The sequence below is a fragment of the Rattus norvegicus genome, chromosome 10 (assembly GCF_021556685.1).
Source record: "Rattus norvegicus strain SHRSP/BbbUtx chromosome 10, alternate assembly SHRSP_T2T, whole genome shotgun sequence".
Lineage (NCBI taxonomy): Eukaryota > Metazoa > Chordata > Mammalia > Rodentia > Muridae > Rattus > Rattus norvegicus.
The window spans coordinates 63,757,501-63,783,829 of record NC_141543.1 but is presented as its reverse complement, the minus strand read 5'-3'; the positions used below and the strand labels follow the sequence as shown (position 1 = coordinate 63,783,829).

The 26,329-nt window shown below is 47.9% G+C and overlaps 2 protein-coding genes across 6 annotated transcripts in view; both read right to left on the bottom strand.

Moving 5' to 3' along the window:
* Trpv3 (transient receptor potential cation channel, subfamily V, member 3) overlaps window positions 1-935 on the bottom strand; it is a 32,360-nt gene extending 31,425 nt beyond the window's left edge. For 3 of the 4 annotated variants that reach the window (XM_087573669.1, XM_087573670.1, XM_087573671.1), the window contains exon 1: window positions 793-935. The gene's annotated coding sequence lies outside the window, so the exon portion shown is untranslated. 4 annotated transcript variants of the gene reach the window in all.
* Window positions 936-7,575: 6,640 nt separating this feature from the next.
* Window positions 7,576-26,329, bottom strand: part of Trpv1 (transient receptor potential cation channel, subfamily V, member 1) — a 25,924-nt gene continuing 7,170 nt past the window's right edge. Inside the window, exons 6-15 of one of the 2 annotated variants that reach the window (XM_087574658.1) lie at window positions 25,815-25,994; window positions 23,226-23,384; window positions 21,604-21,699; window positions 19,407-19,477; window positions 16,975-17,140; window positions 16,503-16,569; window positions 14,725-15,044; window positions 13,688-13,815; window positions 13,122-13,237; window positions 7,576-8,467 (exon numbers count right to left, since the gene is read on the bottom strand). In XM_087574658.1, coding sequence (XP_087430784.1) covers window positions 8,295-8,467; window positions 13,122-13,237; window positions 13,688-13,815; window positions 14,725-15,044; window positions 16,503-16,569; window positions 16,975-17,140; window positions 19,407-19,477; window positions 21,604-21,699; window positions 23,226-23,384; window positions 25,815-25,994 — 1,476 coding nt within the window. In that variant the 3' untranslated portion in view covers window positions 7,576-8,294. 2 annotated transcript variants of the gene reach the window in all.

Here is a 26,329-nt window from a genome sequence, read left to right as displayed (position 1 = left end):
GGGTACATACATTGCCTCTGCCCAAAGCAATCAGTGGACATATGGGACTAAAAAGGCTTTGCTGAGTCAAGAGCAAAAGTAGACAGAAGTGTGCCTCATCTTCCCTCATCCTCTGGTTTCTCTCCTGAGAACTAGCTGAATGGTCCCTGACACCAATTGCTCCATCCTTCTTGAACTTGGGCCATGAGTGTGGGCTACTCTGAACAGCTGGGGCAAGTGGGGGTCAACACAGTGTGGACTCAGGCTCCACGGCTATAATTAGCTCCTGAGTCACCCTCCATGCTTTTCATCCGCACCTGCTGGACTCTCTCCCTGCCCTGCCATCCAGCTCCCTCACCTGAGAAATACCATGTCACATCTGCCAAGGCCCTGACACTGATTGAAATGGCCTGTTCTGGGGACACAGACCAGGCAGGGGCCAGAAGAAGACCTCCATAGCTGCTATCTCAATATCTGTGAGTGCCTGGGCATGGCCACTCTTCAGTGTTGGAATAGTTGCCACCATCTTAAGCACCCATCACACTCCAACCATGGAGATTCACATTCCTAAGCTAGCTGAGGGAGACATGAGCTCTGGAATTTCTCTCTTCCTGAGAATCCCAAGCATCAGGGGAAAGTTCCTGGGCCTATCAGAACCTACATTATCTCCTCTGCCCGTTGTCAAAAGGAACCCCAGCTCCCTACACCTTCCTGGGACCCATGAGCAAAGGGCAGACACAGCCCAGAGGATTCCAGGCCCATGCTCTAGTCTTTCTGGGGAAACACTAGCTTTCCTGGGTGACAAGGATTTACCTGGCAGGTTCCAGTTGGTGGTAGCAGCCCTTGCTTTGAGATCACCGCATGTCTGGGGCCCAAAACCCACTGTCGGGAAGGTGGCTGAGGTGGCCAGAGGCTCTCATCGTAGACACAGAGATAGCTGACAGCTGGAATGAAGCATCAGAGGCAAAACTGGCTGGGCCACCTGCCCTCGGCACCAGTCAGGCCACTCCCACCACCCACGTGCCCTGCATGAGTCACCCCCACACCCACAGAGCAACCTCACCCCATAGGAGAAAAGGCAGGAAAGGCGCTCGCTATGGCTCAAAGATCTGGTCCCAACCCTTCACTCGTACATTTGATCCTCAGAGGATCTGACCTCAGTCTCCTCACTTGGGAAACGGTACCCAGTACAGAGAACTTACTGATCAAAGCTCTCATGCAGAGACAAAGATAATGGGGGTAAAGAAACTTCATAAGGAATCAAGACTACAACCAAAGGCTTGACCTCCATCTTTCAAAAATAGTTCTTGGATCAAATCCCTCAGAGACAGGAAGTCCAATCTTTCCCAACAGCTATTATGCATCATGGACCTTCATGTGCGACAACCTCACCGCTTCCTGCCTCTGTGATCTTGGGCAAGTCATTTGTCCCAAGCTTGGGTTTCCTCACCTGCCAATCATACAAACCCATGTTGAAAGGTAGAGCGTAAATGAGGGAGTGAGTGGAGAGAGCTAGAACAGCGTCTGGAATGAATTCATAACCTGTGACAGCCCAGTGTTATTGTCCCAACCATTTGTTCACCCAGCAATTGTCTGTGTCACTGTTCTTCAAGGCCAGAGCACTACAGGAAAACTCTGTGCCCTCCCTACTTGCCCAAAGGGCTTCTGGGAAAGGGGTGGAGCATAACTTGACTCAGAACTGCACCCCTTCCTCGGGGAAGATGTGTAGGCAAGGCATGACAAGCTAAGAATGGAAGTCCCTGCTCCATGGCAGTGCTGATGCAGCAGGGACTTTCCTGACTGTTCCCAGGAGGCAAGATCCCAGATTCCTGATCGCTACAACCTGCTAGGCCTGGGGAGGAGGAATGAGGCAGAGTCAGCTTCTAGGCCATGAGAGAGAAAGACCTGTGGCCAGGCTAGGGCAGAACAGGCTTCAGGTGTGGCTTCGGTAGGGCACACACCTGTGGCTTAATCTAGGGAAACCTGCAGTTGGTGCTTATGATTCCTCATCCTGTTCCAGAACCACCACCATCAAAGCCCTACCTTCAATTAAATGTGGCCTCTCTCTTCCTCACCTGCCCAGGCCTGACTCAGCCTTGACCCATCTTTGCTTCCCTGATGTCTCAGCATCCTGAGCACGAAGCTATTTCCTGGCTCTGTGTTGAAACTTCCTTGCTTTCACACTTTTCTTTGGAGACTAACTTAATAGCTCCTCTCATCCATAAGCATGTTCTGTAATGACAGGGATCAGGGAAAGCCCCTCTACTCTAAGGGTATAACATCATGGAAACCCAGTGTAGCACCAAAGGCTGGTCCACATTCAGTGTCATTGAATGCAGCCATTGTGAGAGCCACTATATGGGAGGCCCCAGCAAGATAGCAGTTAACCTAAAAGTGTTATCCCTGCCCTCGAAGCTTATGGACCACCCAGAAGACCAGCTCCAGCAGGGTTATCCCATCACAGGTGACAAGGGCCAACTGAAGGGGACTCCTCTAAAGGGAAAATGGAGGTTCAAATCAGAGGGAGCATTTGGGCTAGAATTGGAAGAAAGGAAGCTTCATCAGCAGAGTGTCAACCAAGACCCGAGCCCATTTCAAGGCCTAGGGCAATGTATGAACTCAGCAAAGTAATCAGACACTGGGCTCAGATGCAGTCCACTGAGTGACCCCAGGCTGCTGGCTCAATCCTGACCCCTTAGTGACCCAGAGCTGGGTTGAGCTGGGTTGGCCGATGGCCAGTCAGCGACTCTCACCACTATAATCTAACAGGGGACTGACCTGGCTGAGCCAGTGGTATACGCTAAAGGCAGTTCTTCTGGCTACCTACACGGGATTAAGTTTGTCTTTGTAAGCTTTGTATCTTGTGTCTGGGATCCACACAGCACAATCACAGTCTGTGCCACCAGAAGTCCCATGTCCTTCCTTCTACCTCCTTCTCCAGACCTTGCCAACCCTGTCCTGTCTAAGGGATGACCTGTAGGGTTCATTCAACTGTCCTCCACTACCAGGATCCCAGTTCCTGAAGCAGCCACGAGCTGTGCCATGCTCACTCTTCTTCAGCAATCTGAACTCTCCTTCCATGATGGAAAGAACATACAATAATCACAGGACGAGGCCTTTCACATATGGGTATGTATGTGTGGATGGGTATGTATGTGTGGATGGGTGTGTATGTGTGGAAGAGGAGATAGGCCAGAGCCTAGGGTGGGATGCAGGCAAGAGAGAGAAAAGCAAGATTCTTTATTTCTGTCCCAGCCTGCTTTCCAGATGCCTGAACGTCAGACGACCTCTAGGTGTCTGCCAAGATACCTACGTGTGCCTCATCCTGCTAGCTGAGGTCAGAGCAGAAGGCCTCATCAACAGTCTGCAGAAGCCATACTCTGTCTGATGCCCAACACCTACAGAGGGTTCACAGGAGGCGATGAGCAACCCTGCCCAACATTCTGCACCTTCTAAGACTCACAGACGACAGTCCAGGTAGCCAACCCAAGGATTCCATCTCTCCAGGGAGGATGAACAGGAGTCAGAAGGGAGTGGAGGCATGAAAGTAAGAGGATCAGACTCCTGCACAAATCCCAGGAAACACCCTACTTATGTGAGCTGGAGCAGGAAGTGAGGCAGAATTTCATCTCACCTCAGGCCAGGATAGGTTTCGTCAGCATTCAGGGCTGAGAGCTGAGAGACTGCCTCTTTGGGGATGCTGTGTGCACTGGGGCAGGGAATGCTGTTGGGGGAGGGGTTAGGGAATTCAATTCATGGGAAATCTGCACTTCTGCTGGGAACTTAAAATTGCTCCAAAAGTAGTTTATTGATATAGGACTAGGCTACTCAGTGGTACAATGCTTGACTAGAATAGACGAGGCCCTAGGTTCAATCCTCAGCACTGGCAAAAGGGAGAGAGGAGGGAAGGGAGGGAATGAAGAGGAGGAGAAAGGAAAAAACTGGAAACCACTGAGCCAAAGTTACATTGGCAAAAAGCATTCTAATTTAAAATGAAAAGACTCACTCTTCTTCCTCACTCTCACTCTTCCTTCCGCTCTTCCACTCTCATTCTCTCTCTCTCTCTCTCTCTCTCTCTCTCTCTTTCTCTCTCCCTCTCTTCCTCTCCTTCTCTCCTGGCCTGACACGAAAAAAAAAAAAAAAAGAAAAGAAAGATGCAGACATAACCTTTTAAAAAAAAGTCACTGAGGCACCATGGTGGGTGAGCACTTCTCAGAGGGGAAGGGGAAGGGCCCATGTATTGGGGTGGGGGTGGGGGACACAGAGAAAGTCTGAGATTGGAATGAAAAGTCAATGAATACATAAATTAATGGAGAAGAGAGAGAAAAGTCACACAGAAGTTTTGTTTGTTTTACTTTCAACATTTAATTTACAGCCCAAACAGTGGAACGCACTACATATAATAAGCCATACACACACATACACATGTCAAGTTATGAGGAATAAAGTTTATCTTGGCAGGTAGTGTTAACAAAAATTGAAATTGCATATGTTAGTGACATAACTCAATTTAGTACAAGTCTGACACGTTTTCTTGCTCTCTGCTAAGTCACCATACCTAAACTGTTTTTAAATACTCAATTTTAATTTTATTCTCTTTGCCTGTACTCTGATTCCAAACAAAAGTCTGCATAAGCATCTCCAATGTCTGGTCTATGACATCATCATTGTCAGCCCCTGATGAACCTGCTGCACATTCAATCTTCCCTTCCAGTTAATTCTTGATATTCGTCTTAGTCTGCAGCCACTAGACTGATCTACCTCAGGGGTCCAGAGCAAGACCCCTCTAGATCCAGGGGAAAAGGCATCCACTCCTAGAGTTCCCAAAGCCCCAGAGAGTCCCACCAAGTTCTCAAGATAAAATCCCACAGCCAGCAGTGGCTCAGCCCCAAATGATGTGGCTCCCGCACCTACGGGCTAAAGTGTATGCAGATGCTTCTGAATTATACCCATCAAGTCATTCTTCTGACTATACTGAATCCCACAGGGATGGGTGAGAGGGGCTTCCCGTGCATCAGAATGTGTTCAGGATTTTCTGAATCATCTCCTAGAGCAGCCTGGGAGATTCGAAGTAAAGACCAACCAGCTTGCAGAAACCCTCTGTGGGTTACAACGAAAGATGCCCTGACTTGCTACCAACAAGCCAGCTTTCCCAGTTTGCCCTCATATGAGAGCTTGTCCATGTATTCGGCTGACAACTCTCTTCCCCCAAGCGCTGCCTCAGAGATGTGGGCATGAATGAAGTGAAGGCTCGAGCTGCAGAGGGGATGGGTCAAGCTGATCTCCAGTGTTCGTGCTGTTTCTGGAAGACACTGAATATCAAAGAAACCAGAAGACAGTTTCAAGAGCAAATTTTCTTCAGATTGGTCTGGTAAGTGCTGAGCGCTCCACACACAGAATCAAATAAAAAGGAAATCCGTAGTCATTGAACAATCACACGATGTTTTCTAAGCTGGGCTACAAGTAAAGCAAGAAGCCCAGGGTCCACAGCAGGCAGTGAGAAGCTGACCCAGCTCCCTTCAGACTGAAGTGGCCTGCGTGCTCCAGACCTGACTCAGCAGTAAAGATGGGTTCAAAGTCAACTGCCTGGGGTCAAACCTGGGTCACACTCTTGGCTGGCTGTGTAACTTGCTGTCAGAGCCTTGATTTTCTCATTTATAACGTAGAGTTAATAACAGCTTCCTCATGAGCTGTTGGGAAGTTTAAAGGATAATGTATATATCAAGCCCTTTCATAAACACTCCAACCATCCTGGGGGGAGGGGGTGTCTATATTCCTCCTCACCCACCTGCTCTGTGGGCTGTGTACACCTCACTTCACCCATGGGCAGCTCAGGGTCCAGGCTTGGCTCCCCCACTAGGCCTTACATGTGGGGTGGGCATATTGCTGAAGAACATGGAACAGGGGCTGGGGATTTAGCTCAGTGGTAGAGCGCTTACCTAGGAAGCGCAAGGCCCTGGGTTCGGTCCCCAGCTCCGAAAAAAAAAAAAAAAAAAAAAAAAAAAAAAAAAAAAAAAAAAGAACATGGAAGAGGGTCTTGGTGCTCCCTCTAGAGAGTGGAATGTCCCTGATGGCCTCCTAAGTTTAAACCCTTGGTCTCCATCTAGTGGCACTGTTTTAGGGGGTTAAAGATCCCTCTGGTCATGGAGCCTGGCTGGTAGAGCAAAAACTCCCACCCTAACTGGTCGACACCCACTGCATGGAGTCTGGCCCCAGAAAGTTGTTGTACCTTATGCAGACATGTAGAGCTTGACTCCTACACTTAATAGAGCCCTTACACTTAATAGTCAGTCTCAAGAAAGACAACTGAGCCTTCAAGATGGCTCAGCAGGTAGTCTCTTGCCTCTAAGTCTGAATACCTGAGTTTGATCCTCAGGACCCACACCATAGAAGGAGAGAACCAACTCCCAGAAGTTGTCCTCTGACCTCCATACATGTGCTGTGGCTAATAAATAAATAATTTAAAGTAGAAAAAAAGAAAGAAGACAACAGACACTATAAAACTTACTACTTAACAAACTAATGAGACACCCACATAACCTTTGCAGGTATGGGCCCCATACAAACAGTACGCAAGATAAGATCAGGTAATTATCTTCCTTCTAACTGTTAAAGAAAAAAAGCAAAACCCCATTCTCTTAATAGAGTGATTTTTTTTTCTCTCTCTCTTAATATTTACTTACTGTTTGCTGGGCATAGGTGGTACACACCTTTAATCCCAGCACTCAGGAAGCAGGTGGATCTTTGTGAGTTCAAGGTCAGCCTGATCTTCATAGTGAGTTCCAGGACAGCCAGGGTTACATAGTGAGACTCTGTCTAAAAATCTGAGACACTGAGTCACCAACCAGGCAGCATACACTAGCTTGTACAAGGCCCCTGACACACATACAGCAGAGGACTGCCTGATCTGGCCTCAGTGAGAGAAGACGCACCTAACCCTTGAGAGACTTGAGGCCCCAGGGAGTGGGGAGGCCTGGTGGGGTGGGTGGAACTCTTGGAGATGCGGGGGGGTCTAGGGGGACGACAATTGTTGGAGGGAAGACAAACCGAGAGGGGGATAATGACTGGAGTGTAAAAGATGATTAAAGATAATTTAAATGATGATGATGATGATGATGATGATGATGATGATGATGATGATAATAACAATCTCACTGTCTCCCTCTCCTCATACTATATCCTCTTTAATAAATTTTTGTGTTCGCTCTGGTCTGATAAATACTTTTACTCCTTCTCCCTTGACTTGCCACAGCTGTTCCATGCACAACCTGGCTGTCATTTAGGTCCAATAAGCTGCAGTCCTCTGTACCTTCTGCTTCAAGCTTGAGTCTCTGCCTTGGCTTCACCTGATGAGGGACTGTAACCTTCAAGATTAAGCAAACCCTTTCCTCCCCAAGTTGCTTTTGACATGAATGTTTTATCATAGCACGTGTGCGCGCGCACACACACACACACACACACACACACACACACACACACAGAGAGAGAGAGAGAGAGAGAGAGAGAGAGAGAGAGGCACAAGCAGACTGAACAGAGAACCACCTACCAACACCAGCCCAATCACTATCACCAAGTTCATACTTGCTATAAAGCATATTTGCAGACACATACATAGTTTATTCATGAATTACAAGACTAACAGCGGTAGGCGCATTTAGTACTGCACAGAGTGGGACAGGATTGTGATTACAACAAATGAAAGACCATTGAAAGTTTTCTGCCATGTCCTTTGGGTATGGCTCTGCATTTTTATTTAAACAGCAATGAAGCTACCATTTTTGTGAGGACTGATATTTTACGTCAAAGGGGAAAGTCACTTCTGAAGCAACCTGATTCTGATGGAATTGAGAATGGGATTGGTGCACCCCAGTGTAGCCCACCTTCTCTGGGTTTGCCAAATGACAAAAACCTCCAAAAGTTCTCAGGGCAAGTAAGATAATCAACAGAATGTAGAGGAGAAATGTTCCAGCATTTCATATCAAAGAAAGTAGTTAAAGGTTGTTTTCCTGAACTCAATTTGCTCATAATCTCAGCCATCAAAAATCGAATAAAACCAGGCTCTAACATGTGTCCAAGTAGAGATTTGCCATTCACTCTGTTTAATAAAGTCCATAAAGAGTTGAAAGCCAAATGTTTGGAGATCATGGTTGGATACACATCTCAATTCCCACACACCTCCCAGTTCCCACAGCAGGCCCGCCGAAGTCCTAGGAATGTGCCTAGGCAGGCACAGAGTGGACCCAGATAACGTCAACCCTGCTGGTTCCCTAAGCAGACCACCCAAAGACCCCGCATTGACCCCTGCATAGTGTCCATTATTTCTCCCCTGGGACCATGGAATCCTTGAAAACCTCAGCATCCTCTGGCTTAAGGGATCCCGTATAATGCTTCAGTTGAACTTCTTCCTGCTGGGTGGCATGTCTATCTCGAGTGCTTGCATCCCTCAGAAGGGGAACCAGGGCAAAGTTCTTCCAGTTTCTCCCTGAAACTGAGAGGCAGCACGTCATTACCACCCTGGATGCAACAAAACAAAACATGGTTTGCTTGTAGGCCTCACATCTTCATGTGAAGGGAGACCTGGGCACCCTTCCGTCAAAGAAGTTCCTCTTTACAGGAGAGACCATGACTGACAACCACAAGTGTATACAGTGCAGAGATCCATGGGTCATGGAGAGCCCAGTCCACTGAATACATCATCAACATAACACCTACCTACACCTTAAGCACAGACCTTAAAAGAGGGGTCTGTAGTGGTTTGAATAGTAATGGCCTTCATAGACTCATGTGTTTAAATGCTTGGTCCACATGGAGTGGCACCATTAGGAGGTGTGACCTTGTTGAAGGAACTGTGTCGTTGTAGAAGTGAGCTTTGAGGTTATGTATGCTCAAGCTACACCCACCTGTGCCATGCAGTCCCCGTCTGCTGCCTCTCAGGTCAAGATATAGAACTTAGCTATATCGTGGCTCCTCCAGGACCATGTCTGTATGCACACTGCCAGGCTTCCCACCATGATGATAATGGACTGAACCTCTGAAACTGTAAGCCAGCCCTAAATTAAATGTTTTCCTTTCTAAGAGTTGTCATGGCCATGCTGTCTCTTCGTAGCAATAAAACCCTAACTAAGACAGAAGTAAAGATTGTAAGAGCCAGTGGACCGGGAACTCTGCTGAGACTGTCTCCTAGAAATGGCTGCCTAAATAAGACCCAAACAATAACAATAGACGGGCTAATACAGAGCAGGAAACCTCCCAGAGTCTCACCACTGGACAAAGAACTACAGGCACCTATGGACTGCTGAGAGGGAGAGTTAGCCTCTCCCAGTGACAAGAGTCCTAACTGGTTGTCCAATACAAAGTAGTTAGCTTTGAAATCATAAGCAGACTCAGCAAGTTATATTTGTGTATATATGGATATGTATGTGTTTGTATATATGTATATATATATATGTATGTATGTGTATGTGTATGAATGTAAAAAAGAGGTTGGAGGAAGGGACATGGGTAGGAGTTGGGAAGAGAAAAATAAAGTTACAATATTTTCATTTAAAAACATATTTTTAAAAAATCCTAGCCAGCTATAGTGGCACACACCTTTAATCCCAGCACTCAAGACAGATGGATCTCTGTGAGTTCAAGGCCAGCCTGGTCTACATAGTGAGTTCCAGGAAAGCCAGGGCTACATAGAGAAACCCTGTCTGGAATAAAAAAACAAAAATAATCTCCAAGCTCTTAGATCCATGAAATTTCCTCTTCTTGGACAGTCGAGCTCATCCACCCAGGTAATAGCTTACACTTTCTTCCTCCCCCAGGCCCTAGTAAACCTGATACCTCATGAGTCTATCACACACCTGCTTCAGGCCTCATTGCCTCTCTGCCCAAATGGGAGGGTGAAGAGATTTCTTTAACACAACTCCACCCTGGGCAGTCCTACAGTGATGAACACCAGCTGAAGACCATAAGACTTAGGGTCAAGGCCCCACCATGGCACAGAAGAAAATGCCAAGGGAGACATGGCGACACTGGACTTCAAATAAGAACTTTGGCGTGGCCTAAAGTCCCACGGAGCTCTTAAGGAAGACTCAGTTACCAATGCCCATTGAAATCCTGACTAACTGGCTTAGAAGTACAGACACCCAGTTTGGGAAGTGTCGACCTAGCCAGTTCCAGGGTCTCCAGAGGTAACCGAGGTTCCCACCACCATTCAACATATTCTAGTACCAAGTGTTAGGCCAGATGGTTTGGGACAAAGGCACAATATCCTGGACCAAGAGTCCCCATCCTTTTCTGATCAGGAGCCCTGCTGGATAAAGCCAGCTCCTACTTCAGGATTCCCAAAGTAACCACTGGATCTAAAACCCACCTACAGGGCCCTAAACTCACAAAATAAGGCTATGATAAAACCTTATCTGTATTCCACCATCACATTGGAACCTCCTCCCACTCCCTGTTAAGAAGCCCCTACGTCAGCCCAGCCTTGTGTTTCACTGACCCCACTTCCTGTGAGGTCAGTGAACCTTCCTGAGAGCTGTCCCAGTAAACCTGCCATTTTACTAAAACTGCAGGTCAATTTGATTTGTTATACAGGTGGAGAAGCCATTCATCAAGGCTCCCCGAACACTCCCAAGTTCCTCCAGTTCCCACCTTCCTTCCCTGGCCTTTCTCTCCTGAACCTCCCACATCTTCCTACCACATGCAGCTTGGTGAGAAGGGGTCCCCGTTATCTAAATTAAATGGCTATCACCACTGGAGTTTCTACTGTTTCAAAAGAGAGAAAGCAAGTAGTGAAAGTGTGAAGTCTAATGTAACACTCCACAGCCTCTGTTCCAAATGGCTACTCTAACTGGATAGCATCTCACTGACAGGTACAGGGTAGAGAGCCATAAGGTCCTTGTGCTCACAGATAAGCTCTAGGTAAATCAGAAATGTAAATACTCAGGGTTGTCTCCTCAGCAGAGGACACAAATATCTGTTTTCTACCCAGAAGGCTGGGGTGGGTATTGTTAACGGCCTGGTGACCTGTGCTATCTGTAGGGTCAGGTCACACCCAAATTCCCCAGACTATGTTTATCCCAGATTCTTTCTCTATAAACCTTTGTCTTGAGCATTGTCTCTCAGTCAACAGAACCCATCCCTAAGGGAGACGTCACATGTAGCTTGGTGATCTCTATGATGACCTAGACCACAGCAGACCTTTCCCTATGCATTTAAGCTATAAAACCCATTCGTTTGGAAGAGGCCACATGTTAGTCACACCACGAACTTTACTGTGATAACTGTCACCAGGAAACTCTCCCCCAACCCCCAATGCTGCTGTACTTAATCCCAGCATCTTTTTTATTCCGGAGCTGAGGACCAAACCCAGGGCCTTGTGCTTGCTAGGCAAGTGCTCTACCACTGAGCTAAATCCCCAACCCTTGTTGCTGTACTTAAATATATCTAAAATAAACTGCCCAGTGTCAGACTCTAGAAGTTTGAACCAACAAAAGCTAACTAAGTAAATAGAAAGATCATGGTAAGCCACTCAGATCACGCACAAAGCAGGCTTTGAGTAGATCTGACAGTGTTAGCAAACCTAGCCAATTGAGGGAATAGTGAGCAAGGGTGATAACGTGACCAGGGAGTCCTTCCAATTACATTCCTAGGAAAGTCACAGAACTGCTGTGGACCTGTGTGAAATTAATAAAGCCCCAGAGCAGGGATCTGATACCCAAAGGTGAGCCTACGTTTTCTGTGCTCACATGGAATCACATGCTAAACAAGTGCTCAGCCACCACTGAGCTACATCCCCAGCCCCCGAGTGAGCCTTTGATGAGATAGATCTCCATATCCAACTGTAATGGATGATCCTGCTCATGACAGTCATAAGCTGAGCAGAATTCCATTCAGCAGATGTGTTTAGGCCTGAGGTGACAGCCGTGAGCTACTATAAACCCTAAGAGACATGGCATTGACAAGAGGAACCCTATGAACACCCCATCTCTCTGCTTAGAGACAGCCTTACCAAGTACAGGACAGTAAGCAGCCATCCTATAGAGTGTGGAGTTTCCCCTAAGCTAAAGAGAAAGCAGCTATCCTAGCAGCTGACACAGCTAGAGTCAGTAGAAAAGAGCACAGGAGAACGTTGGGGAAGTGGTCGTTTTGGGGGTAAGGTGGTTACCCACAAGTCCTTGGCTGAGAATTAGACGTTCCTTGCCGATGGTGAGAGGTTAACAGAGATGCCTGCAGTGGGGTTGGAAGTGGGGTGGACACACTTAAGCTTGAGTGCAAGAAGGGAGCATAGATGGAGTGCAGAGACACCCTTACACATGTACACACTTAAGGCGATTCCCCAATAACCGAAGTATCTTTGAGGGAAGGTAACCAAATCCAGGTTCCACACTAGCTTATCCACAGAGTGAAAATACTGGACCTAAAACCAGGGCAACGTGGTCCTCTACCACAAAAAAAGAGCAGTTAAGAGAAATGGATGCCAAGACCACCCAGATGTTGGGATTAGCTAGGGACCGCTGACTCGTGCTTGCCAAGCTGAGAGCGCTACCTCTGAGCCAGTCCACCCCTTAGCTGACAGAAAGTATTAAGTGACTTATTAATATGTTCAAAAAAGAAGCAGAGGAACCGTGCTGCTAATGAAGGAATGGCTAGAGGACCTCTCAGCAAAGAAACGGAAACTTCAACAGAAAGACATGGAAACTCTAAAACTAAAAGGCTTAAAGTTTGAAGTTCAAAATTCTCTGGATGGAATTAACAGATCACATTTGAGAAACAAAAACATTAAGGGCAAAATGAACAAACCCTCCAAGATTTCTGCGACAATACTGCATAGTCTAACACCCAGCTTCTCAAACTGTGGACTATGACCCCATATGGAGTCGCATGACTGAATGTGGGAGGGTCTTGAAAATATTGGCTATATTAAAAGGTTTATGAGCATGCAACAACCAAAAGTTCATTTGAAATAAAATGGGTAATGAATTCAGGGAGACTCTGGTAGTGTTCCTTGTACAGACAGATGTGTTTGAGGAGATGCACCTGCCACTAAGCATGGGCTGAGATCTGATGTGAGGAAAGTCAAGATGGAGTTGGGACCCCTCCATCCCAGTGTCGGGCCCCTCCCTGCCATGGGCGAATCCAGCACACCTCACCTCGGCCTGACCTCAGGGAGAAGCTCAGGGTGCGCTTGACGCCCTCACAGTTGCCTGGGTCCTCGTTGATGATACCCACATTGGTGTTCCAGGTAGTCCAGTTTACCTCGTCCACCCTGTGGGGGAGGGGACAGAGTCTGGGAGGCCAGCAGTCTACGGCTGAACAGCCCTCATATTAGGTTGGAGACATAGCAGGCAGAGGGACAGCCAGGGCTTATTTTATGGACACCCCTCATTTCCCGCCACACCGCAAGGCCCAAGAATTTTAAACACTGGATTCCTGAGCTTGGCTCTGTTCACCAGGTAGCCATTTTTGGACACCTCAAGTTTTTCAGTGCTTAATGTTGGAAGTTTTACCTCCTCAGATCTGAGATAGGTGTCCTGTGCCCATAGCTGGATCCTATGGTGGCCCCTGGACCTGTTGCTGGTCTTCAGAGTCCCCCATTTCTATGACTAGCCCCAGGGAGCCCTGAGCCTAATCTCTACACCTTCATCGGGCCCCAGAAGGGTCCCCCATGTACAGGACTGAGACCAGTTCTCAGCTCTGACTCCTGCTTTGGCCTTACCTGAAACACCACCGGTAGTCATCCTTGCCGTCAGGAGTGAACCCCACCTGCAGCAGCTTGCCAGAGCGGAAGGCCTTCCTCATGCACTTCAGGAAGCTCTTCTCTGTATCCAGGATGGTGATGGCTCTCTGGTGGAAAAGGAAACAGGCCACCAGCATGGATCACCCGCTCCAGAATCTCAGTCCCAGGAGCAGCCTACTACAGGTCTGTTTCTAATGCCCGGCAGGCACATGATCCATGAAGGCGACCAACCAAGCCTTCCTGTGCTTGGCCAGCTGCCGGCTAATTCCAGGAAGGCAGCCCTAGGAGTTGATGGAGCTCACAAAGGGACCATGTGGGGTGCTATGCAAGATCAGAGTCCAGTTTGCTGGGTCTAAACCCTGACTCTGCTACCTGCCAGCTGTGTGGCTTGAAACACAGAGAGATGACATCTCTAGACCTCAGTGGTTTGTCTAAAGATGAGATGCTGGCAGAATTCCCTTCAGAGGATTGGGAAAGGTGAAGTGAAGTCAGGTAAGACAGACACTTAGAGCAGGGCCCGCCATCCAGTCAATGTTTGTGGGTAAGAGCAATGCTTTGATGGTGGGGGATCTGAAGACAAAGATGATCCATGTGACTTAGAAAGAGAATACTTAGGGCCCACCCCATGGGAGCAGTACCCATGTGGTTGTTGTCCAGTGCTCACCTAAACCATGGATAACCCATGGGGCTAAGCCGACATCTACTGCCCTCTGGGATTGCTCAGCCCTGGGCCAAATACAGCATCTATCAGTTACAGTATCTAGCTAGGCTCACCCGACTGCTTGTAGATGAGGGACAACAGGGATGTCCATGGGAAGGGAGTCTAGCAAGGGAGCTGATGATGTTGATCCCTGGGTCCCGTTGTGCTCCCTGCCCCCTCCTCAATCCCACAAGGGCTCATTCAACCCTCTGTGTAACAGCAGAAGGAACAGGGAGCAGCCTCCAGGCTGCACTCCCCCGCCACACACACACACACACACACACACACACACACACACACACACTCTGATGCCCACCTGCAGCTTCCAGATGTTCTTGCTCTCTTGTGCAATCTTGTTGACGGTCTCACCCATGAGAGCAATGAGCATGTTGAGCAGAAGGATGTAGGTGAGAATCACATAGGCCAGTAACAGGATGATGAAGACAGCCTTGAAGTCGTAGTTCTCAGTGAACTCCAGGTCGCCCATGCCGATGGTGAACTTGAACAGCTCCAGACATGTGGAATACAGGCTGTTGTAAGAGTTACCTGGCTTGCAGGCAGACCCCCGGCACTTGTGTGGTGTGGACTCCATAGGCAGAGAGTTATTCTTCCCATCCTCAATCAGTGTCACCACAGCTACAGGTCACAAGAGCAAGGGGTGTGGCTGGATGAAAACCAAGACCCCAGACCTCCTGGTCCATACCTCTGCGACCCCAGCACCCCAAAGCAGGAAAGTCACTCAGCCATGTAGCACCTCCCCACCCCACCACAGCATGAAACCGTAGTAAAACTCTGCTTTGTTGAAAGAGCGCTGTCATGATCTGGCAGAGAAAGTGCTTGGAGAACTATGCAAAGCTGTGTAGACCACGCACACACTGAGGCCTTTGAACAGCACACAACCTGCTCAACCCGACGAGACAGGCCTGGCTCACTTTGCCAGCCACACCATGTCTTTTAGAGTCCACTCAACCCATGGATGTCGAGCAATTCAAAGCCGAGTGGCTCCTGATAACATTCTTCTCTGCAAGTGTAGTACCAAGCTTGAGAACTGCTAAGCAGCTGAGTCCTTTACTTACTATACACCACCACCCAAGAACTCACTGAGCCCATGCCCTTCCTGTACTGATACGCATAACTTCAAGTGCCACAGCCCGTACCTATCAGGTCCCTCTTCCAGTCATGGGCACTCATCCCTCTCAGGCAAGAGGGATAAAATAAACAGTAGCATGGGAGCAGAGACGGGCATGTCTCAGGAACCATCTAACTGCAGACGTCAGACAAGGGCTGAGGCAAAGGCATGTGGTCACAACAGGATGTGAATCAGTTAGAGGGGCCAAGGATCCAGTTGTTGGGGGCTCCCAAAGGCCAGATATCAGTTTCAAAGTAACAAATGGTAATAAGGCTTATGACTGAAGTGACCGTGTGAATCTACACAGAGTAAAAGGAACCCCAGGGCCATCCTTGCATTGAATAAATTCAATTGTAGAGAGGGAGGAAAACTCTTCCTTATGATAAAATGCCAGGGACTAAAGATGCGAGGAATGGTGGGGTTGGGGAATTGCTTGAAGGCTGGCCCTGAAACTCAGTGGGCATTTGCCTGTATGTATTAGACCCTGGGTTCAGTCTCCAGCACAAGGAAAAAAAGAAAGGAAGAGAGGAGAAAGGGGGAAGAGGACTAGGGAAGAGAAGGAAAAAAAGAGACAAAGAAACAGAGATGGAAGAGAGAGACAGAGACAGATTTTAAAATGGTAAAATTGGGGAATCTCAGTAAGAAGAGAGAAGTCATTCTTACAACTCTTAAAACTTTCTTGTGAGTCTGAAATAGTGTAAAAATGATTTGGGTAAAAGCTGAGCAAAAAGCATAGCTATACAGAAAGCCACTAGCACAGTGTCTCTAAAATGACCGAGCACATCTCATACATTACACGTTCAAGTTCTCAGGCTCATGTCGATGTGCCGTTTACCTATTCTGTCACTGGCAAACATGCTCCTGTCTTTCCTACCTGGATCCTCCTCCCCTGGCTCTGCAGAACCCTAAGGAAGTCAAACAAGCAACAGACCTGCCTCCCCGCCAGCCTGGACTCAGCCTGTTACCTGTGGAAAATCCAAACAAGAACACGAGGTAGACGAACATAAACCGGCACAGGTCTCTGAGGATCATCTGCAGGAAAGAACAGGCTCATGAAAGACAAGCCCAGCCCTGGGAGGAATACAGGAATGACCCGGGCGGTATCAGCCTGGAGTGGCCAAAGAACATGGGGCAGGAACCTTCCAGAGCTGGATTCTACAGTTTTCAGTTCAGACATCATGAAGGAATCACTCACACCTCTCCCGTGGCTTTTGTTCACATTGGGAGACGGCAGTTCGGGATGCAGAGACAGGAAGTTTGAAGAAAACCTCCATGTCAGGGTCAGTGCCAGGTTGCTTGATTCTTGGGGAATAAATAAGCTAGTCACTAAGCCAATGGCTCCCCGGAAGATACAGAGAGGCGAGCAGAGTGCATAGGACAGTATCTCACATCAACTGGGCAAACAGGGCTCTGTGGAAAACACACTTGGGAACCCACCTTCTCAATCATGACAGCATAGATGCCCATCTGCTGGAATCCTCGGGTATAGTAGAGCATGTTGGTCCAGCCCATGGCCAGGGAGAACACCATGGAAGCCACATACTCCTTGCGTTGGCTGAAGTACAGTACCACAGACACCAGCATGAACAGCGACTGTACAAAGCTAGGGGCAGAGGCAAAGGAGACCAGCTTAGGGGAAACCAAGAACAAAAGGGCCTGGAGCTGCAAGAATTGAAAGAGTGAGAACGTAGCCATTTGCAGCTGAGACTGGGCTGCCTGCTTCCTTTTAGCCCACACCTTCTCTGCAGGCACAAGGAGCAAAACATATGGCATGTTGGGATGCAAAGATCTTATTCTTAGAAGCACAATGTAAATATGGTTCCTTGGTTTATAATAGTCACACCCTGCACAATCCATCGTACGTCAAAAATATAAGTGGGAAATGTATTGAATACGCCAACCTATGAGATGAGTGCTTATGCACACGGCACTGTACAGAGTGAGCGTCTCCCCTCAGGGCTGCCCCGCTGAAAATACAACAGACTGTGCGGGGAAACGAGAACAGGCCAAGAGAGAGGAAGACGGGACAAAGGGGCAAGAGCTGTGAGAAGTCCAAGGCTGGCAGCAGAGAGAAGAATCTCACCAGGGTGAGAAGAAGAATCAGGCTGGGAAAAACCCAGTCAGAATGAAAGAACAGCAAATGGAATATGGTGGCATATATCTGTCACCCCAGCACTGCAGATGCAAAGGCAGGAAGCTTGCTGTGAGTTATAACAGGGACCAGATGGGCTACATAGTGAGACCCTGTCTCAAACAAACAAAAGGAAAGAAAACTCTAGAAAGAAATCCCTCAAGGGGGGTTGACCACACGTTGTAATTTAGGGGCTTGAATTTATGGGAAATTGCACCTGCTTCAGGATGTGTGGAAAGAATTAACATTGTGTACGATGTGTACTAAACAAGGGGAAATTGAGGGAGGTAGCCTCAGGGCAAACAAAACAAGTGTTAGGACTATTAGGAAGCTGTTCGACAGTTAGGGATTTTTACAAAGGCATAAATACAAATGCTGACTACTGACTAACAAAATATTATGTAATCACATTGGGATGATGGCAGACAGGGAGAAGGATGCTAAAGCCTTGTCCATGTCGGGAATAGGTGACAGAAGATAGAGGGTTTCAGAGAATGGGAAGGGTTTGGGGCAAAAAACTGGTTCGGCCTTAAACACTTTTGCACTCATGTGATTTATGTCAGTATGAATGAGTGGTTTTGATAAAATGAATGCTATATACCTTTGTTTTGATAGAATAAAACTATATGTTCTATAATAAAAGTGTAATTTCTTGTGTGTGTGTGAGTGTGTGTGAGTGTGTGTGTGTGTGTGTGTGTGTGTGTGTGTGTGTGTGTGTGCTAACATCACTACAATGTGGCTATACCTTTTGGAAATGGAATCTTGAGTCTACTAGCATAGCGCTATGTAGAAGAAAATTTCTTCTTTCAGGAAAATCAGTATTGTGACAGCCAGTTGCTGCAGACCCTGCAGCTTAGGCCTGCCCTTTGGGACTAAAATAAAGGTCTCTGAAGATCAGAGTGGGAACATGAGGTTTATAAATCGTAGGAACAAACTAGTCACGACAGCACTAGAACCCAACTCCTTAATCACACCCGACAAGAAAAGTCCCAGGATTGAGAGGAAAAGGGAAGGAAGTCTAAGTGAAGATCCAGGAGCCCTGGTTGAAGGCCTCTGTGCAGGGTGGATTCTGCAGGTTCTAGTCTATCTTATGAGCAGAGGCTCTCTGCTGCACATGTGCCTTTGCTCGTTGGTCTCCTCTAAAAGCAGCAGCTCTCACCCAGGAGCACACACTGCCCCGGCTGCTGCCCCCACCCACAACAGGGAGAGAGCTTTTGTCGGTATCTAGCTGTAGGCAGTTTTGATACTCAAGACAGGAAGATGGGGGCTGGCTGCTGACACCTAGCAGGGAGAGGCTATGGATGCTGCTAAATGCTCAGTGTACGGGACAGTCCCTTTCCCACCCACTGAAGTATCTAGTCCAAGGTGTCATGAAGCTGGGATAAAAAAAAAAAAACTGCCTTACACACTGGAAATTCCTGATGGCAAAAAATATGTATACTTCACCTCTGTCTCCCAGTGTTGACCCAGTGAGTGGCAGGGACATGCACACTGTGGACAAAGTAATTCCAACTGTAAATCATGTGACCTGTGACAGTCTGTCGATCCCAGCACCTGACTTATCTGGCAGAGTAAACAAGGGTTGATATTGATTCGTCTGATTAATATTGTTAGAGTGCCTCCCACCATTGCTTCAACATGCTTACTGAGGCCCTACTATGTGCCTGCCCAAGCATAGGTGAGAGAATGAGGGAGAACTAACCTCAGGAGGTCAAACAGAGCATAAAGTACCACTTACAAAAGTATCTCACTGTAGCTGTCCACAAACAAACTCTTGAGGGATGGTCGCCTCTGCAGGAAATATTGAATCTGCAGATAAACAGACAAAGTGAGTTTCTTGGAAGTGTTAGATGTGACTGAATGGGAAGCTCCCAGAATTCTTTCATCATGCCATCATATTGGAACACTGGGATGGGTTCCAGCAAGGAGCATGAAGAATGGAGCAGCAGTAAATCAGGCTAACGGGGTGGGTGACACTATGTGACCCATGGAGAGCTTTAAAAACCTAGACTGCGATTACAAGTGTATCTAGAAGGCAATTGAGGAAAAAGGTCACCAAAATCATGTCAGCTGCTGTGATCCCAGGGCAGGGCTGAGAATTCCCTCTCTTCTAGTTTGCCCTCCCACCTCCACCATACTGTTCTATATTGAGCGCAACATCATAGCAAGAATCCCTTTACGCAGCCTCAACTGAACCAACTTGCCAGATCCACCTTTGGAGGCTGGGAAATCCTCTCCAAAATACCTACACGCATTGCCCCCAACTTAACCTCTGTTTGCTAAGAGGTGCCCACCTGCTGCTAGGGCTTTCTACTTTCTTAGATAATGTAAACCACAATTGTGAAAAGACAGTGTTTCCATGAAGACAGGGCATAAAAATAAGTGCGGTGTTGGATGAGACTGTCCCCAGAGGCTCGTGGGTTTGAGTACTTCATCCCCAAAATGGTGGGACTGTTTGGGAAGGACTGAGATGTGTGACTTGGCTGAAGGACTTGTGTCACTGAGGACAGGCTTTGAGGTTTCGAAATTTTCTCTTGCCACCATCCTCAGTGCGCTCTCTCTCTCTCTCTCTCTCTCTCTCTCTCTCTCTCTCTCTCTCCTCTTTCTCTCTCTCCCTCCCTCCTTCTCTCTCTCTCCTCCCCCTCTCTCCTTCCCTCTCTCTCTCCCTCCCCCTGTCTCCCTCCCTCTCTCCTTCCCTCTCTCTCTCCCTCCCTCCCTCTCTCTCTCCCTCCCTCTTTCTCTCTCTCCCCCCCTCTCTCTATCTCTGACTCCTGTTTGTCATTCAAAATGTGAGTTCTCAACTTCTGCTCCAGCCCCCAGCTACCCCAACCTCCATTCCTCCATCACGATTCTAGCCCTCTGAAACCATAAGGCCAAATACACTAAGATAATAAGCACACACACACACACACACACACACACACACACACACACACACACACGGTGACGTTTGTAGGTTAAAATCACAATGATCAGGTTGGGGATTTAGCTCAGTGGTAGAGCGCTTGCCTAGCAAGCGCAAGGCCCTGGGTTCGGTTCCCAGCTCTGAAAAAAAGAAAAAAAAATCACAATGATCTAACAGGTGTAGTACTGCACACTGGTCATCCTAGCACTAGAAAAGCTAAGGCAAGAAGATCAAGAACTCAAGCAGACTAGGTTACACAGGGAAACCTCATGTCAAAAACCCAGGGCTAGAGAGGTGGCTCAGTGGTTAAGAGCACTGACTTCCAGAGGTCCTGAGTTCAATTCCCAGCAACCACATGGTGGCTCACAACCATTTGTAATGAGATCCAATGCCCTCTTCTGGTGTGTCTAAAGATAGCTACGGTGTACTCATATAAATAAAATGTTTTTAAAAGATTAAAAAATACATAAATTTTTAAAAGACCATAATGATTTCAAATTCTCCATTCAGCTCTCTTTTCATGTCCCTGTGTTTTCACCCCTGCCCTAAATTATACTCAAAGAAAACCATAAACCATGTATTCCCTAAGCTCTAGTTTTTACAGAGGAGTTGATGTAAAATTCAGCAGTTGAGAACATTCAAAGAAAAGACCCTGGTTCCTGAGGAGAATCCACAGTCAGAAAAGTGCTTACTGTGTGAGCAGGAGGGCTAGCACTCATGAAACAAAAGCCGGACACAGCCGCATTTCACTGTTAGACTAGTGCTCAGTATGAGTGCTAGGTAGAGGGCCCCTGGAGCTTCCCAAGCAAGCAGTCAAAGAAAAGACCCTTCCCACAAGAACAGCCATGAGACTTAGCAGCGGAGATCCACTTGATCTCCATGTGCCCTTGAGAATATGCTGGGTGGTCCCCGAAACCCAGCCATGAACACACCTGCGGGTTTTCAGCTTTACCCACTCAGCTCTCAGCCCTTGTTCTCTCAGTGTTTGTCAGCAACAGTAGAAGCCCACAACTTGTGAAGGGATGCTTACCCCTCGGAAGAAGAAGTAGACTCCTCCTGACACAGACAAGATCTCTCCGGTGACTCGGAAATAGTCCCCAACGGTGTTTTTCAGCTTATAGGGGGGCTGTAAGGCATGGAGGAGATAACTCATTCATCCAGTCAACAAACACTCACCAGGTGCCACCAGGTACCAAGCCTCATAATTAAGACTTGGCTCCTGCCTAGGAGCCAAGCCTCCATTAAAAGAGAGAAACAGGCCTAGCAAGCTGACTCCACAGGAAGAATTGTGCTCTGCATAGGCCTGGGAACTCATTTTGGCCCCCAGAACCCATTGTGAAAGGACAGAGATAACTCCCAATAGTTTTTTTTTTTTTCCAATTTCCACGTGCGAGCACACACACAATTGTCATACACATATACAACAACAACACTAATTTTAAGGAGAGAAGCATAGAGACAATGAGTTATCATGGGACATCTGCAAGATGGTCCCTTTGTAAGACTTGCTTCCCCGAGTCTCTGGGTATGAAAGGATCCTTCCAGTGCTGTGCTATTCCCCCAAGCAATGTCCCTCCTGTCCAGGGCTCTGAGTGGATGAGAGTGGGTGACAGGGTAGGTGAAGGTACTCTTACAGACCTGCTGTGTTATAAATCCCATCCTTCCCACAGCCTATGGTGCCCAGCTGCTCCACCAGGAGGTAAGGTCAAAGCTCACCATGGATGGAGCAGAGGAGGGGGGAATCTGTCCTCCACACACCCATGTGTACAGTCCTAGTGTTTTAGCCACATTTTCTGGAAATGCATGTCACTGGGCCTCTGCAAGTGCTAGCATACTCACTTATCCTACTTATTAGCATATGTCTCCTCTCTCTAGCAAAATGTGTGTATCCTTTCTTTTTGTTACTTTGTTTCAATGCTGGAGGGCTGGGAGTCAAACTCAAGGTCTCGTGCATCCTATGCCAGCACTATGCCACTGAGCTATACCCATACCATTTTCTTTTCTTTTCAAATGAAGTCACTAAGTGCCTTTTATGCACAGACAGAACTCCAGTTTTTACGCCAAATTTACAGGTAAAGTGCTCTAAATATAGGATGGAAAATCCATGCCGTGGGTATTAAATGAGAAGGACTCAACTCAGAGACTTAACAGAGTCCACAGCTCAGAGAAGGATAGAGTCTCACCCTAAGCTGAGCTGAGAGATAGCACCCAGCCCAGCACAAAAGAAGTATTGAAGGGGACAGGCCTAAGAAACAAATTTGTAATGAATGAGCAGGTGAGCTAAACCGTGCAGGCCAGCAAGTGGAATGGGGGCTTCCACCACCCCATGATCTACAGGCACCCAGCCCAAGGGTGGCTGCCTCCCCAGTTCTGAGTCCCGATACTCAGAAACTTCAGTGCTCACATGTTCAACCTCCCAGAACCTTACTGACTTAAAAGACAAAGTCCAGAGTTGGATCAGCCTACAAGAGAGAAACTGAGGGAGGCCAAGGAAGCAAGGCTCTCCCGTCAGTCTCTCCACCTCTCAGTGAGCTAGGAAGGGTATTCCCAGGCAAGTCCTGGTCCTGGAGCCTACAGCATCTTAGGGAAATGCCTCACCCCACCCCAACCCCAACCCCAACCCCTGAACAGGGCCCGCATTCCTGGCCGCACCAAGCCTTCCACAGGCCGATAGTAGGCAGCCGCGGTGAAGATGATCATATACAAGCAGTAAACGAAGAAGTTGAAGTAGAAGATGCGCTTGACAAATCTGTCCCACTTGTCCTGTAGGAGTCGGTTCAAGGGTTCCACGAGAAGCATGTCATGACGGTTCTACGGGAGTAGAGAGAAGCGAGGCTCACTGCTGCACTGGCAACTACCAGGATAGCCACACCAGTCTGTGGCGTTCCTCACACCCATGTAGCCCACACAGTTAAGGAAGAATATCCCCTCAGCATGCCAAGCAACCACGAGTCACCAGAGGTCTGAGGCATTGTGCAGCCAGGGCCTGGGGTTGGTCCCTGCTCTGCTGTGGTTCCTCGACTGACCAGGTTCATAGCTTCGGTGTCTCCATGAGTACACTGACTGGTGAGAAACTGGGCAGGCCCTAAATCAGTGGTTCTCAACCTGGGGGCGGAACAACCCTTTCACAGGGGTTGCCTAAACCCTCAGAAAACACAGATATTTACATTGTAATTCATAACAGTAGTGAAAATACAGCTATTTAGTAGCAATGAAAATAATTATGTTGGGGGATGGCTCACCACAACATGAGGCATTGAACTAATGGGTGGTAGCGCTAGGAAGGTTGAGAACCACTACCCTAAGGGCTCACTTAAGGACTTCAGTATTAACCAACCATCTAATCCCGTCATTTCTAACAATCGGCTCTCTTCACTCCCAGACAAGATGGCCCTGGGGAAGTTGAGGTTGCCTTTGCGCTCTTTATTTCTCCTGTGTGCAGCCCCAGGTCAGGCAGAGATGACAAGTACCTATACATGATATGTCGAGGGACCTAAAAGGCCTGTCCTAGAGCAGGGGGACAGTGCCAAATACTGTCATTTAAAGTAACTTTAGGCAAACGTCTCATATCCAAAGGCTTGAGGGCTCATGGGACCGAGGGTGTATAGCAGATGAGTCCAAGGTAGCTTGTCCTAGCCTCTCTACCGGGCTTAACCTCTAGCACAGAGACACTTTTGTGTGGCTCCTTATACACTTTGGGAGATGGGAACCTCCTCACTCCGTCAAGGGCCTCTAAGGAGATATTAACTACAGGGATGATCTATTACTTGGAGTAAAATGGTCACCTCTGCCTTCCATCAGTGTATCAGCTCAAGCCGAATGACCCACCAGAAAGCACTGGGGACATGAATTGTTGATGGCTGTCCCTGAGCTTTTTCTCCTCCAAGTTAAATTCCTCAGTCTGTGAGGAGGCCATGCTCTAATCAGACCTCCTCTTTAAGAACTCAGAGGCCAGATTCAACATGGCAGCCTAGGTGGGGCTGACAGGGCAAAATAGGCCAGCCTCACCTTCCTTGGACTCTGGTCCTATAAATACAACTTCATCCAGTGAGGCACGATGGCAGCCCATGATGGACTTCAGCTCCCAAGTCTACTTCTGAAGTTTGCAGTATGACTTTAGGAAGAGAGGACGGGTGTGGTGGCTTATAGACTACTCAGTATGGCCGAGCCTTCACTCAGAGCCAGAAACACTGAGTAAAATGCCATCTTCGGGACACAAACGTAAACTCTAGATGAGTAGCTAAAATGAAGAACCTACCAATGAGCGGAATGAGAAGGCAGAGAGGCCGCTGTGCAACTCTGAAGGTCAGAGCACGGCACCAGCCCAGAAGCCATAAGAAAGAAAAACAAGCACCACCAAGGAGCTTGACCCTATCAGAATGAAACCCTTTTCTAAGTAAAGGGTGCTGCGCATGAAATTAAAAGGCAAAAGACAGACAGGCAGAAGAAGTACACTTCAGCATGAGCAATAAAGACCGGTTCATTCAGAAACCAAGAGTGTCTATAAACAAGGAGAAGCCAGCACACAGTCCTGTAAACCTTTGGAGAGCCACCAAAGAAGTACAAAAGGCCAGCAAGTGCATAATGATGTTCCTCCTCACTGCAGGGTGTGGTGGCCCTGGCTTACAGCCCTGGCACTTTAGAGTGAGGAGGATCAGGAGTCCAAGGCTGGCCTGGGCTGCAGAGCAAGCCCTGTCTCCAAAAACAACAAGAAGAAATACATTGGGTGGGCAAACTTTTTGATATGGAGATTCCAGTTTAACTTATCTTTCAGGTGAAATCCTGAGGCTCGTGTCAATCAACAGCCTGCAGTGTGCTGTAACTGCAGATAGCCTGACTATCCTGTGGGTGAATGCTAGCCAACAGCTTTTAAGTGAGACAGACGCCTGCAAGCTAATATAAAGTTAACTGCAACACACGTCAGTAAGCAAAAACAACTGCTTGCCCTCCAGTGTGCTCGGCGTGATCCCGCTTACACAAATAAAAAGGTTCCATGAAGCTTTCTACGTGACATAGAGAGGAGAGCTGTCCTTATCTCTGTACTTCTGAGATGTTATCCTTTTTATGAGCTAATGGCTGCCGTTCATTTGCTAAGGGAAACACAAGAGAAAGGAGGTGCAATAGGTCTACAGGACACATGTAGTAGCTCGTGGCAGTAGGCTTTCAGGTGAGAAGTTAGGTGGTGCTGGAGCAAGGGCAGGGTCAGGCTGGGTACATGTTGTCCTGGCCCTGGCCACTCACAGGGGTCTCACTGCTGCTGTAAGCGATCACCTCCAGAACCGAGTTCTTTTCACAGGTGTCAATGCAGGACAGGTCATAAAGGGAGGAGTGCACTGGCCCATAGGCCCATTCGGTGAACTTCCTGGATAGGTGTCGGCACTCGGGTTCATGGATCTCCCTCTGGAGAATGTAGGCCAAGACCTGTGGCAGGAAGGAGGTCCCTATCAGGCCAGTCCAGGCCATGGATGGCCTCCCGGGCAGGCTCTGAACTCTTCTGACAAATGCACACAGCTCCATCACTCAGACAACCAGGCCAAGCCCCAGTCCCTTCCTCACTTGCCTCTGACCTCAGCTACACCCACATCGGGTGCATTCCTCCGGGGCCCCAAGATTTACCGTCCCTCTGTGAAGGACAATGAAGTTTTCTAGAAAACTTCAAGCCAGAAAGAAATAATCAAAATCTAAGGAATAAGCCAGTCATGATGGTTCATGCCTGTAATCCCAGCAGCATTCAGAAGGCTGGGACAGGAGGGTGT